The 17,467-nt window shown below is 41.0% G+C and overlaps 1 protein-coding gene across 3 annotated transcripts in view; it reads right to left on the minus strand.

Moving 5' to 3' along the window:
- MOB3C (MOB kinase activator 3C) overlaps positions 1-17,467 on the minus strand; it is a 42,973-nt gene that overhangs the window by 4,074 nt on the left and 21,432 nt on the right. For all 3 annotated transcript variants that reach the window (XM_089518646.1, XM_089518648.1, XM_089518647.1), the window contains exons 2-3: positions 16,906-17,466; positions 5,626-5,828 (exon numbers count right to left, since the gene is read on the minus strand). In XM_089518646.1, the coding sequence (XP_089374772.1) occupies positions 5,626-5,828; positions 16,906-17,323 (621 nt within the window). In that variant the 5' untranslated portion in view covers positions 17,324-17,466. The remainder of the gene's footprint in view (positions 1-5,625; positions 5,829-16,905; position 17,467) is intronic.

The raw sequence follows: 17,467 nt of genomic DNA on the forward strand, positions 1-17,467 counted from the left end.
CTTCTTCATTGTTTTCTTTTAATATCACAAAAAAGAAAACAGAAAAGAAAAGGTCTGACAGTAACAATAAGCATACACAAGAGGAAAAAATCAAACTAACACCCTATTAAATTATAGCAATAAGGAGAGAACAGCAAATAGTGTTTGCATATAAAATGTTATGCATAGCCTGTGTTTTATGGTTCTTGGAATACAGGAGGGAACTTCCATCATGAAGAGAAAGCCTGTTCATGATAAGAAAGTATGGAGAGAGAAGCCTGATCAATGAGATTTTTCATCTGATAATTACAATATGAAGAAGACATGCAGGATGTGTGTATTCTTCAAGTGACTTGTCATCTAATGGCAACCCCATTAATTTCACAGGGTTTTCTTAGGCAAGAAATACTCAGAGGTAATTTTCCCAGTTCTTTCCTCTGAAATAGACTACAGCACCTGGTGTTCTTTAATGGTCTCCCTTCCATGTACTAACCAGGACTGACCCTGTTTAGCTTCAAGATCAAACAGGGTTTGATGCCTTTGTTTAGGATACTTAGGGTAGTGATTCTCAAATCTTTGGTCTTCCTGGTGTTTTAGACTTCAACTCCCAGAATCTTGGCTAAAATTATTGGATTGTGAAGACATTTAGATATGGAAGCTTCAGTGAAATTGCTGCCACTTCTCATCACATCTCATGCTTATGTTAAAGGGCTCAGCCTTCCTTCTCGCTCTTTCTGCTTCCACTCCTTGTCTTCACTTCTTATAATACATTTTGGGCAGGACTTCTACATCACTTTATTTTATTTTTTTCAGGCTGTTTTCTCCCTTGACACAATAGTGACACCTCTCTGTCAGCCTATATTCACTCTGCTGAAAACTCTCTCCAGAGCATAGTTGGGGATATTTCCCATTTTTCACAGAAATAATCCAAGATTTTGTGGATGTGGATTGATTACAACAATGATTTGTGCCAATAAAATGGATTATTGTTTTCTTAAGAGAGGTGTGTTTAAAGTCAGAGAGAAAAAACACAGCCAATCATTTCAATTAATATAAATAATAAAGAGAGAAGCCATCCAGAGCCAAATGTAATAAGAATAAATCTAAAAAGCTTCAATAGAATATTCCTTGCAAGTGGAGGTGTTTTATCCCCTGGAACTGGAGAATCTATGCAAATCAAGTGCTTTTGCAAATATATGAGCACTGTAGAATACATACCAGCAGGTGCACTAGATAAATTGTTGAGGGTTCCTATGCCCTACTCTCTTGTTAGATATGAAATAAACACACTTGGCTGGTTTGAGTCTATTTTCCCACCTGTAACATGGTGGGGTGGTGGTTGAATAATTCCCATTATTGTAACTGCTCTGCTCCATCTGGTTATATTTTTCCTACAAAGGAGGAAAACTATTATTTATGTTTCTTTCTGGTAGAATGCTTTGGGTCCTGACTAGAAGGCACTGCAGAAATGGAGTTAATCTTACACACTGACATACACATTTCCCAAGCTCTGCTTGCCTCACCTATCTTCCTGGTTGCATGGAAATCCAGCAGCTTTTTTATCAGGTGCAGCTTCTTATACAGAGATAAGAGAAGCTGCACATGAACTGAAGCCACCCTACAGAACTGCAGCCTTTAAGTTTCTCTTTTACCATCAGCGAGACTGGTTAAAGAAAGGATGAGTTTCTCTGCCTGTTCTTCCAATACGTGCTGCTATGGAAAGGAGGGATCCAAATGAGAGGCTGGCAATTATTTCAGATAAAAAGATGTGATCCCCTAGAATGGGATGGGACTCCTACCCGATACCAGAAACCTCTACTAAGACCTAGCTCCACTTTGGAATATTTTTATCTTAACTTGGCAATCAGCCAAGACCCTTAGCTAATATTAGCTGAGGGCACTTCAGTGTCCATGCTTCTAGGCAGGCACTATGATATTACCAGGACTCATGATAGAAAGACAGTGAGTTTCATTGCTGTAGTTTGCCTCTTCCAATTCTCCATTTCACAGTGGATGTCTTAAACTAGGAGTGGAGAGTCCTATCTAGGTGGGGGCTGGATTTCCTACCCCCACCCCTAAATCACAGTCCTTTGTGGCCTGAGTGACATGTGAACCATACTGCCTGGCACAAAGTGGTATGAGAGGAAGGAACAGGAATGAGTTGTACATAGCTTACTTGCTAATTAGCTTACTTGATGTTCACCGCTATGATCTTTGGAATAGCGGTATATAAATAAAACAAATTATTATTATTATTATTATTATTATTATTATTATTCTGTAATAACCTAATGCTAGAAATTAAGTGAATATATATTTTCTTATTGAGGTATCTGATGCCACTTGATTGAAAAATATGAGGGGAGGACAAAAACACTCAGAAGTGCAGCCAGCTATTGACACTAATTGGGAGCCATTGCCTTATTTGTATAAACACATTCATGGAGAAATGTCCTCCAATTTTGAGAGCAGCAGGAGGATGGAAGTAGATTATTATAGATTTTATTCTCCTCACTGCTTTGGCTTCCTGAGCTTTCATTGCCTTAGGTGGGGTAGCTGAAACAGAGCTCTTCTTATGAATGCAAAAACTGCACTTTCTCTCAAAAAAGGGCTCCTCCAGACCGGCCAAAAGCCTCCGTATTTGGCTGAAGTTGTTCCTGTACTTATCAAGACTTTTTAAAATATGCATGCAGCATATTTCCTGTTCTAGTCTATTTCTTGTGAATATCTGGGACTAATCATGACTTTTTAAACCCAGGGCAGAGGCCGGGAGGGGTGAGTTTTGCTTCTGTCTAAAGAGTTTCTGATAAAGGCAGGCGTGGCTACCAATATCTGTATCTACTGTCTTAGTTCACCCTGTACTTTTGGCAATCCTATGACGACGTGTTGAATGAGGGTGTGACTCTTGCTAGTGTGTTTTCTGCATTTACTCCTCCCCACTCACTTCTTTTATACTTATAGTGCTGAAGTGGTACAGCATTTTTGCATAGGGCCTGTGGCTTCACAAAGGAAGGAGACATGTTGGATTCCAAAGGAAGCATCTTATTTGAGGTGCAAATGGACATTAAATTTCCTTGACATATGATAATCTCCCAGTGACCATGTGGCCAAAGAGGGAGGTGCCAGCCTGCAGATAGCCCTCCCTACCATCTGAATTAAGACCAGAGACAGAAAATGCATATATATGACTAACATCTTCAGTTTTTTATCTCCTGTTTGCCTGATGAAGAAGCCAGTGGTGTGTTACAAACCGCCCAGAAGGGGCGGTCTGCCGCCGCCGCCATTTGCAGCGCAGAGGAGCCCCAGTGTCCAAACCGTGAGGCTCCTCCACGCTGCAAATAAGCGCAAAAATGGCGCTTCTTTCCGCAGCGCGGATATGACGCCGCAAGGCGCCAATGGCGCACTCACAGTGTCATATGTGCTGTACGATGTGCGGATGCAGTGCATCCACTATGTAAAGATGGCGGCCCCCCTGTGTGGAACAGGCGCCGCCATTTTGTACGGACTCGGTCCGTATTAGGGTTAGGGGCGTCCGGAAGTGACACCCCTTTCTAACCCTAGTACGGACCCAGTCTGTACTTTATGCCCGTTTGTAACGGGCCAGTGTGACTTTGAAAGCTTGCAACATGTAACTGTGAATTTTGGTTGTCCCAATAAAAGGTATCATTGTTTGGATGTTATTGGATTTGCTATATTGCCAACATGGCTACCCCTAGATATTGGACTTTTTCACATGCTGCACTCAGTCAGGACAGAATCCAGGGAGAATGGGAGGTGAATCAAGAAATGAGCAAAATCAAAAAACTACCGGATTTGCATATCAATTTTGCTTGTGAATTCACTCTCTTTGCATAATGCCAGCCATCTGAAAATGCAAGCCTCCAGATGCCTTCGTTTCCCAGGGTGCCTTGCTGTGCCAGAGAGGGAGAATGCTCTTTTCCCTTAAAGGGATACCCACACACACTCACTCCACTCTTTAGCCTTGCTCAGCTGCTTTTCCCCCTCTTTGCAGGCTCTAATCAGCTGGTGGGAGAAGGCAGAGAGAGGGCGTTTTGGAAGTCCTCCTGGACAGGAGGGAGAAATGGAGGACATGACCTGGAAAAGTAGGGCATTGGGGAGTATGAGCCCTCTGTGAAATAAGGCAGGCCTATGGACCCAGCCCCCTCTTTTTTCTCTCTCTCTCTTGTGTGTGTGTATGTCTTTGTGGTTTTACAGAGTTTGAAAAGGGAAGCCTCATTCTGCCTTCCTCTGACACAGTTTCTGGGACTTTGGGGGCAAAGAGGACTCCCCCCCCCTAGTTTCCCCTCCCTCCCTGGGCATATGGGGAGCACTTGTGGAAATGGCAATTTGGAGCATGAACAGAAAAGGTATTTCTAAGTGTATTTCTAAGTGAGTAATGGGAGTTTATCCTCACCCATTTGATAGCCAAATTCGAATCTGACCCTAAGTAATGTGTCTTTAACCCACTGTTGTGCTCTTGTGTGTGATAACCATTAGCAAATGGGCTTGCTTTCCTGGGATGCCACCACTATAACCATTTTTGGGATGGACGCACATAGGTCCACGTGTGAAAAAGTCCATTGTTGGGGTAGGTAATACTGGAATTAAAAAAGAAAAAAAATCTATCTTTAGAGCTCAGATAAATTTGGATGTAGAGATACCTTAGGGAGTGAATGTGGTTTGCGTTGAGCATTGGGCCATGACTCTGGAGACCAGGGTTCGAATCTCTGCTTGGCCAGGAAAACCTACTGGGTTTTTTGGGCAAGTCACACGCTTTCAGCTTCAGAGGAAGGCAAGTGCAAATCTTCTCTGCAGAAATACTGCCAAGAAAATCTTTTGATAAAGTTGTCTTAGGGTCACCATGAGTCAGAAATGACTTTAAGGCAAAAGAGATACCTTATGCCAGTGGTTCCCAACCTTCCTAATGCCACGACCCTTTAATACAGTTCCTCATGTTGTGGTGACCCAAACCCATGAAATTATTTTCATTGCTACTTCAAAACTGTAATTAAATAGGTGTTTTCCAGTGGTCTTAGGCGACCCCCATGAAAGGGTCATTCGACCCCCAAAGGGGTCCCGACCCACAGGTTGGGAACCACTGCCTTATGCTGACCTCAGAAGGTGGTTGTTGCTATGTAGGTTCCGGCTGCTGGTTTGCCTGTCCTAGTATCCCTTGACTCAGCATTTCTGATTCAAAAGTGAGCATTTTTTACCCAAATGAGCCTGCTTTCTTTTTGATTCATAACTCCCACAGCTGTTCCAAGACAATGAAGAACTAGATGGTGCTCACTCCCTTGCTATTGTTGGTTTTATTTAAGCTGACTGGACTGGAAGTTGAAACTTGCTTTAATACTGGTGATGAGAAAGCTCCTCCACTACACCTGAATGATGCAAGCTAGTAAAGAGCTGGATACACAGCTCTGTCCTTCAACAGTTTGCTGTCACCTGCACCATCTGTGAGTGGAGGAACTAAGAAAAAAACACAGAGCCATCTGCAGCTCAAATTTAGAAAGAAAGACAAGAAAATAGGGAGCAGTAAGTTGCACTGGTTGGAGATGTGCATTTTAACATTCCCAGTGTTCTTTCATCCAATGGTAACTTACTGCTCAGAAGGAAAGGGGGACATGACAGTATCTGTGTTCTTACCAGTGGCTCCAATTCCCTTTGGTCGACCAAACTAAACTCACTGATGAAGTAGTAAAAGTGCTTGTAGCAGGTGTTGACATGAGCTTCTGCACCCATGCTGATGATGCTGTCAAAATGATGGATATAGACATGGACAAAGACCCTGAAGAGGCGTGTGAGGATTTTTGTGCAGACCTGCTGGAAATTCTTGGGGAAAGGAACACCTGCAAGATGGAGGTAAGAAAGCATTAGACCAACTGCAATATAGGTCAGTTTTCTACCTTGGAACCTTCTGAGGGCTGCATGGACTGTCAAAACCCCACTCCCCAAACAAAATGGCCAGAAGTCCACTTCTGGCTTTGAAACATGGGTGGTGGTATTATTATATTATTATTATGCAATGCAGGAATGCTTTGCAACTTATTTAAATTTCTGCTCGTGGAGGCATGTTTTGGTTCCAGAAAGGGCAGATCAGTAACTCTGGAAGGGTCAAGAGCCATGAAAATAGAGTTGGGGCTTGGGGGCTAAAAGCTTTAGCCTCTAAGCATCCAGCATGACAGGAAGCATCAATTTGTGCCACTACTGATTCAGTTGTTGTTTCAAGTAACAGCCCACCTGCAGAAATCTTTGCCTTCCATTGTCTCAGAATAGGCTGGTGCATAACAATCCATCTGTTACACATTTATTTATTTATGATGCTGTAAATTTTATTAGACAAACTCTTACGGGAACAAAGAATTAATTGTGAAATTTTAAAAAGTGATGAAGGTCATAACTCTTTGTCAGAGATTTGAAGAAAATCCTAGATTCATTTCCTGGCACCTCCATTTACCTTTGAATGGTTGGAGTGAGAAATGATACATCATAAATGCTATCTATTAGCATATGGCTGGGGAACTGTGGCCTCTCCAGACACTGATGGACTACTACTCCCACCATTCTTTACCAGTGGACAGCCTAATGGAACTGATGGGAACTAGAATCTACCATCTGAAAGGCCATAGGTTTCCAGCCCTGTGCTGGCCGTTGAAATTGTGCAGAGTATCCGTTTCTAGGAAGCTGAGTTAGAGATGGGGCTGGATAGTTTTAGAGCTGCTGTTGTGTGCCTTCAAGTCATTTTCCAGCCTATGGTGAACCTATCATGGGGTTTTCTTGGAATGATTTGTTCAGAGATTTGTCATTTCCTTCCCTTGAGGCTGAGAGCATGTGACTTGCTCAGGGTCACCCAGTGGGCTTCATGTCCAAGCGAAGAATTGAACCCTGGTCTCCAGAGTCATAGTCCAAGACTCAAACCACTGTGCCACACTGGACTACCTTCTGAAATACTAGGAACATGTGAAACTACCTTATACAGTGTCAGATCACCAGCTCATCTAGCTTCCCGATGAGTAGCAATTCCTAAGGTCTCACACAGAAGCCTTTCTCACCACAACCATTCAAAGGTAAATGGAGATGCCAGGAACTAAATCTTGGATTTTCTTCAAAGCTTTGCAAGAGTTATGACCTCCATCAATTTTTTGATTTTGCAGTTAATTCTTTGATGCTGTAAAAGTTTGCTTGATAAAATTTACAGGATCAAAAATTGAATTGTCATTTCTGTCAGGAGAGTTTTCTGTCAGGCTATTTGAAGGATTATAACTGTCTATATGAGATTGAGCTTTAAGATCTTCAGGAGAGCCCCTTCTTTCAGACCCATCATCTTCCTCGGCACATTTGGTGGGCGCGTGGGAGAGGGCCTTCCTGGTGGCTGCTCCTAGACTTTGGAACTCCCTACCTGGGGTGGCAGGAACCAGCATGGTGTAGTGGTTTGAGTGTTGAACTATGACTTTTGAAACTAGGATTCGAATCCTAGCTTGGCCATGTAAACCCACTGTGTGACCTTGGGCAAGTCACACTCTCTCAACCTCAGAGGACAGCAATACAAACCCCCTCTGAAGAAACTGCCAAGAAAACCCATGATCAGTTCACCTTAGGGTCATCATAAGTCAGAAGTGACTTGAAGGCAAACAACATACAGAGAGAGAGAGGCACCCGGGGTGGATAGGCTGGCTCCATCCTTGCTGTCTTCCTGTTGGCACATGAGAACCTTCCTGTTCTGACATCTTCAGGAATTCATTAGAAGGGTTTAAATGGTGTGCTGTTTTAATGGTGCATTGTTTTACTTATTTTTATCTTGTGTCTTTTAATGATTCTACTTAAAAGAAAGCTAATTCTATGGGTAACTTCCTTCTAACAACTTTTTAATGTTTTTGTTTATCTTTGTAACTTTGTAACTTTGTAAGGTTGAGTCTCTTATTCAAAGTGCTTGGGACCAGAAACATTTTGGATTTCAGATTTTATTTTATTTTGGAATACTTGCATTTGCTATAATCTGGGAGATGGGACCAAAATCTAAACACAAAGCTCATTTATGTTTCATGTACATCTTATACACATAGCATGAAAGGAATTTCATACAATAGTTTAAATAACTTTGTGCATGAAACAAAGTCTGTGAACACTGAACCATCGGAAAGCAAAGGTGCCAGTACCTCTGACAACCATGGGGGAAAAAGATTTTTGGAGTATTTTGGATTTAGGAGATTCAATCTGTATTTGAATTTTCATAAATCGCCTTGGGTTCCTTTAGTGGGAGAAAGGCAGGATATAAATGAATTAGTAAAATAATGATAATACAACAGAACCCACTTTTTAGTTTGGCAGCACTATACCTGCAGAGGGAGCTCAAGGTTTCCTTCAGCTTTGAGTGGAATCCTACATTTATTGATGACAGAACTGGCGAGAGACTAGGGCCTGTTACAGACTGCCAAAATAAAGCTGCTTCAGGTCTCTTTGGAGGTATGCTGTTTAAATGATGCATGCACCCTAAGAATCCGGAAGCTGCACCAAAGCTGCACTCCAGTGCTTAGGAATGGAGTGTGGCTTTGGCGCGACCTCCGGACTCTTAGGACCCATGCATCATTTAAATAGCATACCTCCAAAGAGACCCGAAGCAGCTTTATTTTGGCAGTCTGTAACAGGCCAAAGATACAGAAGTATTTCTATTGAACTGCAACTTTTTTGCAGCAGGTGGGGGGAAATGCATGAAACAGCTGAGTAAATGATCCACCACATGTGCTTGGTAGCTACACTGTACAGCCAAAAAGAATAGCCACAGATATAATAAAGAGATCTTATACACTTTATTTTTAAGCTTTTAAACTTTTAAAAAAGCAGCAGCATTAAAAAAAACTCCAATGTACCCTTTCCCATTAATGGATTACATGAGTCTTAAGACAAGCTTAGCAAATCAGTCAATATGTTCTACGAGGCTGGATTAAGAGGACATATCTAGCCAAAACCGTAGAACAAAACACATCAGCCTCTGATGTGCTAATGACTAGGAAGTTAGCAAGTACTGTTCTTCATGTGTGTCTGGAGCTTAATAGCTCTCTGACTTTGGGATGTGTGCCCATTTATGTGCATATGTATTCGTATGAATGTGACACAGTAAGAAAAAAAAATCACAGAACTGCATAAACCTTGAAAAAGCTGGCTCTGGGATTCTGTGGTGCCACGGGACATGCTGGGAGTGCTCATTTTCTAACAGTACTAATTTAAAACAGTGGAATCAGAAGTGGTAAGTATGAATGCTTATTATCAGTGTTAAACTGAACCTAATGTGCTAAAATGCCTTATTTTATTTCATACATCCACATATGGCTTTTCAAAGTCAGAAACCCTATTTGTAAAATAAATTTAAGCTTATTGTAGCCATGTCTCACTCAAGTCCATCTTGTTTCCCAGCCAATTTTAGCTTGCACAGATGCAGCCATGTGCATATGCTGCTATCCACTGGATTCAGATACTTGAAATAGTGTCTATTTGGATGTGCATGTTCCTCATTAGAACTCTGTTTCTAGAGTTTACAGCTGAGCAAGAGCCAGTCAGGTATATGTGACACTGCTATAGACTCAGCTGGGTTTTTGACATGCTACTGCCAATTTGATTCTAATGTGTGTTCCAGTATTTAACAATTGATGGAACCCACATAATATCTTCAAAATTACCTATGGAAGAGGAAATAAAGTAGATCTCTGCCTGTTCCTTTCTTGGTACTTTTGTCCATGTAACTAGCTTATCTACCTGCTGTAAACAATTAGCCATATCCAATTCAAAAACTAATTTTTGCCAAATGAAGACTGAATTGATCTGGAGTATCCCGGAATGAACATTTTAAATCTGGAAGGAGAAAATGCATGTTCAGACCTCGCTGGGTTATACAATTGGTGGTTGCTCTTAGCAAACTCATTACTGTTCTAGGGGGGGAAATAGCATCACAGCTGGCTGGCAGGCAGTGGCAGATTTAATGTGGACAGCATATCACAGGGCAGGAACTTTTTCCTTCCTTCCCATTGTCCTTACAACCAATCACTACAAACCCGCTGCTCCTATCAGCCCCAGAAAGGAAGCACTCACAAATACTATGGGAATTTCACTCCCAGGGTTAAAAACAGCTGCTGGGGTTGTTAGGCAAGGAAGAAAAGGTTAAACCTCCTATAGTCCTATGACAATTCCCTCTCCACTTTTCATTAATTTTCCTTTAAAAAGCTCATACAGTTGCTAAGTATAAACTTCATGTCATCTTGAATGGCGTCTACAGAAAAAAAAAGATGAAAGAACTGAACAACACTCAACCACACCAGAGGAGGATGTTATCATCTTCCTCACTGGAAAACCAATCATTTAATAAAATTCGTCAAATAACAGAATCTGAGAGAGATATGATATATAAATCTAGGTTTTTCTATGCTAGTTCTTGTTAAAATCTGAAAACCAATTCTGCCACATGTTACAAAAAGAAGCTGAACTATCAGCATCAGGCTAGCAGACAGGAACTGCCTCTAGTAGTAACCTGAATGAAGATCACAACCTTTCTCTAGTCAGGATGTATGGTGGAAACCTGATAAGCAAGACATCCTCTTTTCATATTAACTTTTGAAAACTGTCTGGCCTTTTGAACTTTTGAAAGCTGTCTAGCCACCTACTACAATTCTGCTCAGGAAAGATTAATTAAAGCAACAGGTTGCCGAAATGCAATTGGCTCACCTTACATGTTGTATGTTTTCTAGAATCACAGAACCTTAGAATTGGAAGGGATCACAAGGGTCATGTAGTCCAACCCTCTTATATGCAAGAATGCACAATTATAGCACTCCTAAAATATGTCCATCCAACCTCTGCTTAAAAGACTTCAAGAGAGGGAGAGACCACCTCAGTAGCAGTCTACCACCAAACAGCTTCTACCATTCATGAGCTCATGTATTTCAAACTGGTTGAAGCCCTTGTGCTGAACAGCTGATAAAGGTTGATGCCAACAAGAAGCTGGGTGAATGGGTAGGTCACTGCAAGATCGACAGAGAAGGAAAACGCCGCAAAGTTGTCGGCTGCAGTTGTGTGGTTGTGAAAGACTATGGCAGTCTCACAATCTGCTTTCCCCCCTCAGGAACCAAAATGTCTTGTGTCAGCCCTGTCAACTGGTCTCCAAATGTCTGGATTCTAAGGATTGGGAATGAGCAGTCTCTTCTCATCTCCTTTGACCTTTTAATTTGTACAAACAGCTCGTGCAATTAAAAAAAGTTCTTCCTAATGTATATGTAGCATCTCTTTTCTTTTCTTTTTTGTAATTTGGGTCAATTGGTTTGTGTTCTGCTGGAGCAGCAGAAAATAAGTGGCTCCACCTTCTACACAACATCCCTTCAGATATATAAAGATAGCTATCATGTTACTTCTCAGTCTTCTCTTCTCCAAGCTAAACTGATGGCTTTTTTGGCCTCAACATCACTGTTGACTCGTGTTTATCTTTGAAGTTTATCACACGGGGAAAATCCCATGCAAAAACAGGATTTTAAATTGGAAAAAAACCCGTCACACAACATCATTGTTAACCTAATGTTAACCCAAACAGAAAGTGGAGGGAAAGTAGACAAAAGCCACTCCTTTTTACTTTCTGAAAATCCCAAAAGTAAAAAGGAATGGCTTTTGTTTACTTTGTTTGGGTTAACACAAATTTAACAATGAAATATGTGAAATCAAACCGCTTTTTGTGGGTTTTTTTCTACCTTTTAAATCCCATTTTTGCATAGGATTTCCCCTGCGTAATAAACTTCTTACAGTCTACCAAGATCCCTAGATCTTTTCCACATGTACTGCTTTCTAACCAGGTGTCACCTATCTGATATCTATGCATTTTTCCCTGCCTAGATGCAGAACCTTATACTTATCTCTAATGAAATTCATTTTGTTAGTTTTGACCCATTAGCCAGTATACCAAAGTCATTTTTGAATCCTGTTCCTGTCCAAGTTTCTGGCCGATTTGGGGGCATACGCAATCAGCAAAAAGCCGTTTCTTTTGGCCCATGTTTTTCAGGCCAAAGTTATATTTAGATATATTAACTATTTAGTAGCTGATCTAGAATCTCAGCCAGTATTCTTATACTGTATTTTTCCCAGTTCAGGACTCAAGGCAGCTTGCAATAGTTAAAAGAAATATAGCCAAAAATTCATCGAATACTAAAGTTAAAAATGTAATTAAACTATCAAACAAATTAGAAGTATAAACTGGTAAAAGGAAACAACAAAGAGTAAATCCAGCACATTATGCAAGGCCATTTTTCCTTTTAACAATCAGTCTTCAAAGGCCTGCTAAAACAAAAAAAAGTCTTCAACTGCCTCAGAAAAATATCAAGGAATGTTATACCAGTCTGACCTCTCTGGGAAGGGAATTGAAGATGGTATGACATTTTTGTTTCACTGGTCAGATTTTGCTAAGGAGTAGCTTTAAGTAATACTAATACCTGAAAAATCTTTGAATAAGGATAATCCAGTGAATCTTAGCAACAATGCCTCTATTTTACCTTTCTCTGACAGCAACTATTGTCTGCCTACAACCACTAAGTGTTGTTCATACAGAGAGCAGGGCAACAGACTGGCACAGAGTGGGGTTCAGTTGTGAAAAGTCTGGCTACCCTCCTTTCCAGGAGACAGATGTTTTGAAAAAATCACTTGAACCAACAAGGGAATAATGAGACGTTGTGTATTCATACATCATAAATGAGAGGCAGTAAGAACAAATAAATTATAGAACAGAATGTTAAAGTCCCCCACTCCCCCATAGCTAAGACTTTTCTGATGAGTTCCAATGAAGCTTGCTAATGGGATTCTTTGGTATTAATCACAACAAAGTAATTGTAGCTAGGAACAATGATTCAAAACAATTGCACTTAAACAATGAAACTTTACATACTACAAGACACGGGTGCCATTAACGGACTCGTTCTATAAATACCTCTCTCTCTGTGTGTATAAACTAGCACTTAATGGGAATAGAACAAGAACAGCTGCAAATTGTTACACGGTATTAATTCTGAAAGGAGATGAAGAGGAAAGATGACACAAGCAAGCATTTATGAAGCAGGCCAGCTGTGAAAACAAGTAGAAACATGCAGTGTCAAAGTAGTTATCCCTTTATAATAGGGGGAAGAACCCAATAGTTCTTTTTCCCCCACACCAGCCACCCCCACCTAAAAATATTTGTATGCTTTGAGGAAGTGCCTTTTGAATAGAAGCAAAAAAGCAAACCAAAATAAAAACCCTAACACTCCAAACTACTAGAAATAGTTGGCTAACAGGACAGCCTGATGTATGTTTACTCTGAAACAAATTCCAGTGGGCCTTACATCTTAGTAAATGTGTTTCAGATTACCCACCTTGAATCCCATCGCAGGAGAAAGGAGGGATATAAATCCTTGAAATAAATAAATAAATAAATAAATAAATAAAGATTGCAGCCTAATGTTGCATCCGCACTGCAGAAATAATCCAGTTTTACATCTGTTTAACTGTCATGGCTCAGTCTGCTTTGATTGCCCTTGTAGCAGAAAAGCAGGGTATAAATAAAAGTTTTATGCATTTATTATTTATTTATGCTATGGAATTCTGGTAATTGTACTTTATTGTTGCACCAGAGCTCTCTGACAAAGATGGCTAAATACCTCGCAAGACTACAATTCCCAGAATACCATAGCATTGACTCATAGCAGTTAAACAGATGTAAAGTTGGATTATTTCTGCAGTGAGGTCAGCTGCTAAGTCTGCAACGAACGAATTTAGCTCACTGTTTTTTCTGTTGTTGCTGGGGGTTTTTTCAAATTCATCTTTTCATCTATCTTTCATGGTTGGCAACCAGCATTAGTAGACAGAGAAACTGAGTGTCTCTGTAAGTAGCATTCTGCCTTCTCTTCACAGTACAGTGGACCCTTGGTATATGCTGGGGTTTGGTTCCAAGATCCCCCGTGTATAACAAAAACTGTGTATGCTCAAGTCCCATTAAATTTAATGACATAGTAAAATGGTGAACCTTATAAAATATGGAAAATCAAGGTTTGATATTTGAAATTCATACTTTTTTAAAACATTTTCAAATCGTGTATGCTTGAATCTGTGTATAAAAAATCTGTGTATATGAAGGGCCAACTAAGTTCAACGTCAAAAGGGCATATCTACTTGAATTGAGACAAAAAATGGGGTGAGCCCAGATAACATCTTTACTATGCAGTTGCTCTGGCTCGGTCATGAAATTTTACTAAACTTGAAATTTTACTAGCTCGGCAAGCTACTTAAAAAAATAAACCAATCAGTTACACTTTAAAACCTGTAGTCCCAACAACCATTATAACTATTATAAATACAATTTTTCAAATGTAACTTTTTATGTGCCCATTTTTTGAAAAGTAACTAAAATAGTTACTTTGACAAATCTGAATGCTATAAGTTGCTGGCCTGTGATATAAAGCTGATTTTCATCCCATCCATCTAATCAGTGTCTCAAGACCCAAAACAACACATGAGGCAGGAGCTGGCACTTAACCATCTAATATTCCACCTCTGTCAGTTAGGATATTGCTTACTTGCTTCCCTCCTTCTTTCTCTCCCTTCCTCACAGCAGCAACTTGTTCCCAGGACTTATCCCCTGTTGCAGGACGGTGTTGGATGGGATACATCCAACTAAAGAGGCTAAAGAATATTCCCCTGTGCCCTGTTCAAAAAAGGACAAATATCACGTGTAAAGCATGTGACCTTACAAACAAGATGCCAGTTATTTAATCTATCCCTACAACTATAAAAGTAACTGAATAAATAGTACAGTTACTCTGAAAAAGGGGTGAAGCTTGTCAAGCTACAATCACAGCTTACCTCTAGTTTTGCCTCTGTTACAGCCAAAAATTAATTAGAAGCAACTAGTTATTTGTAACTACTTGCTTCCATGGTCTGATCTGGATGACATTGGCCCTGTACAAACCGGCACTTTGGGCCAGCTTGAGGGAGCGGAGAGTCTCTATGCTGCACACCCTGGCTCTGCCCCCAGGGCGCCATGCCATGCACTGCTCTACCCTCCATTGTTTTCCCACTACATGTTTCCATCTTTTTTCTTATCACATGCACACACATGTATATGCACACACACATACACACACACGCACACGCACACACACACACACACACACAGAGAGAGAGAGAGAGAGAGAGAGAGAGAGACTAAGGTCCAAAACATACTGCAAAAATAATCCAGTTTGAGACTACTTTAACTGCCCTGGCTCAATGCTTGGGAATTCTGGGAACTGTAGTTTTGTGAGGCATTTAGCCTCCTTTGTCAGAGAGCTCTGGTGCCACAATAAGCTAGTTTCTAGGATTCCCTAGCACTGAGCCAGGGCAGTTAAAGCGGTCTCAAACTGGATTATTTCTGCAGTGTGTTTTGGACCTAAGCAGGGAAAGAAGAAATGGTTGCACAATATAGCTAGGAGCTATACATCTGGACATTCATAGAGAAAGCCAATCCTTTCCCGATAATTTGCAGGTCAGGGCAGTGTCACATTTGGACGCACATCAAAAGATAATATTTGCCCTAATCGATATAGTTAATGGCTAATCATTCTAATATATCAGTAATATACCCTCTTCTAACTGCTTCACTGCATCAGTTGCTGCAAACTGAGTTCCAACACTCCTAGGGCCTAAGACTGAAAGAATTGTGCTTGATGAAAATGGCCTATTTCCTTGCCAACTCAGTCTCTTTCTTTTTCTTTTTTCTTCCAGAGACATGGGAACAAGAATTTTTTTTAACACATCTGTGAGAAATAGAAAATTACATATCTGCTGGGAAGTCACTGTTATCAGCTTTGGAAGTCATATTCCAGAAGCTGTAGCAGGACTGCAGCAACATAGTTTTGCAATGTTCATATTGAAGACTGCTCATCCTTTTAAATTGGCCTACAGAAATGAATAAGACTCCAGATGGGAGAAATCATTTTGCATAACCAATTTACAGAGCCAGTCTAAGAATGCCTATCCAAAAATAAGTACCACTGGGGCTTACTCTTAGCCAAGGTGCATAGAGTTGTAACCTAAAGTTCCTGCATGGCAGGTGGTTGGACTGGATGGCCCTTGTGGTCTCTTACAACTCTAGGGTAGCAATGAGTTCAATATGGACTTTTGATGGCAGAAACCCCTCTTGAGTAATTTCTGAATATTTAGGAAGGATGGGGAGGGGTTATAACAGTGGCAAAATACAGAGTTTGTATGCAGAAGTTCAAGATGCAAACCGTGACATCTCTCATTAAGAGGGGTGGGAAACTGTGCAGGGCCAAGGGCCAATTTTTTCCCCTCCACTCTCCTACAGGCTGCCCTGTGCACTGGAGTGTACTGGAAGTGACATTGCATCACCAATGGCCACCTTTCTGGAGTGATATATATCCAAAGAAATAAGTTTGGAAGAGGTCTGTGAGTTAGGGAAGGGCAAACAGTCACATTTACTTGCCGTTTGAGGCATTTGGGAACAGTTTTCCAGGCATAATCACCTGGAAAAACCTGTCAATTAATTTTTTGGGGGGAAATTGGGGGGCTTCAAGGGACTGCCTGGCAGATTCAGGGCAAGAAAAGTAGGGTTCCAGGAACACATGCTGCCTGGACTATCCCCACCTTTGGAATAAAAAGAACCAGTTAAAAGTTGTTGGTATGGTTCTCTACTTGAGATCCTGGAGCAGAACTTGGGAATGTCACTTTTTGGATTATAAACTCTAGCATCCTTAAACCAGCCTGGCCATTGGCTGGAGGATCCTAAAATCTGTAGTCCAAAAAGGGAATATTCCCACATTTCTGTCCAGGAAATCTACTATTAGTCAGAGTAAACACTTCAGGCTAGATGGCTGAATAGTCTGGTCTGGTAGGAGGCAGATTGTTATGTAGCAACTGTAGTCAGCTTACCTATCCTGGTGGGAAAGATGTCCTCATTATTAATCAGTGTCTCAATCCAGTCCATCAGCATGCACATGTACTGGGGAGCTGATAGCTTGGTTGGCCTTTTGAACCTGTAGTCATCCTGCCACCGGTACTCATACTTGAGCCCACCTGACATGATGGGGCAGGTCTTCTCAGTACAGAACTCTGACATGGTCCCATAAATGAGATTTATCCGGTTGAAAAAGTCCACAAGATGTACTGCAATCCAGTCATTGATGTTCTCCCCTGGGGGCAGCTGGACAACAGCCTTCAGATCTAGCCCTGATTTGAGTGAGGCCTGGGCTTTCTTGTAAAGTTCAAACCTCTGGGTCCCTGGCTCAAATTTTTTTCGAGGGCGAAATGTCTTGTCTTTGTTAAAAACTTGTTTAAGGCACAAAGCCATTCTGAGCTCGACCCAGCCAGGGTGGCAAGGGCAAGGGTGCTTTCCAAGGACACCAAAAAAGCTAAGCAGAAAAACTGAAGAGGACTTCTGAAAGATGTTTTCCAAACGCAAGAAAACTGAAGCATAAAAATTAATGATGACTTC

Source organism: Sceloporus occidentalis, unplaced genomic scaffold, assembly GCF_023333645.1.
Source record: "Sceloporus occidentalis isolate IW3139 unplaced genomic scaffold, rSceOcc1.0.p SCAF_3, whole genome shotgun sequence".
Classification (NCBI taxonomy): domain Eukaryota; kingdom Metazoa; phylum Chordata; class Lepidosauria; order Squamata; family Phrynosomatidae; genus Sceloporus; species Sceloporus occidentalis.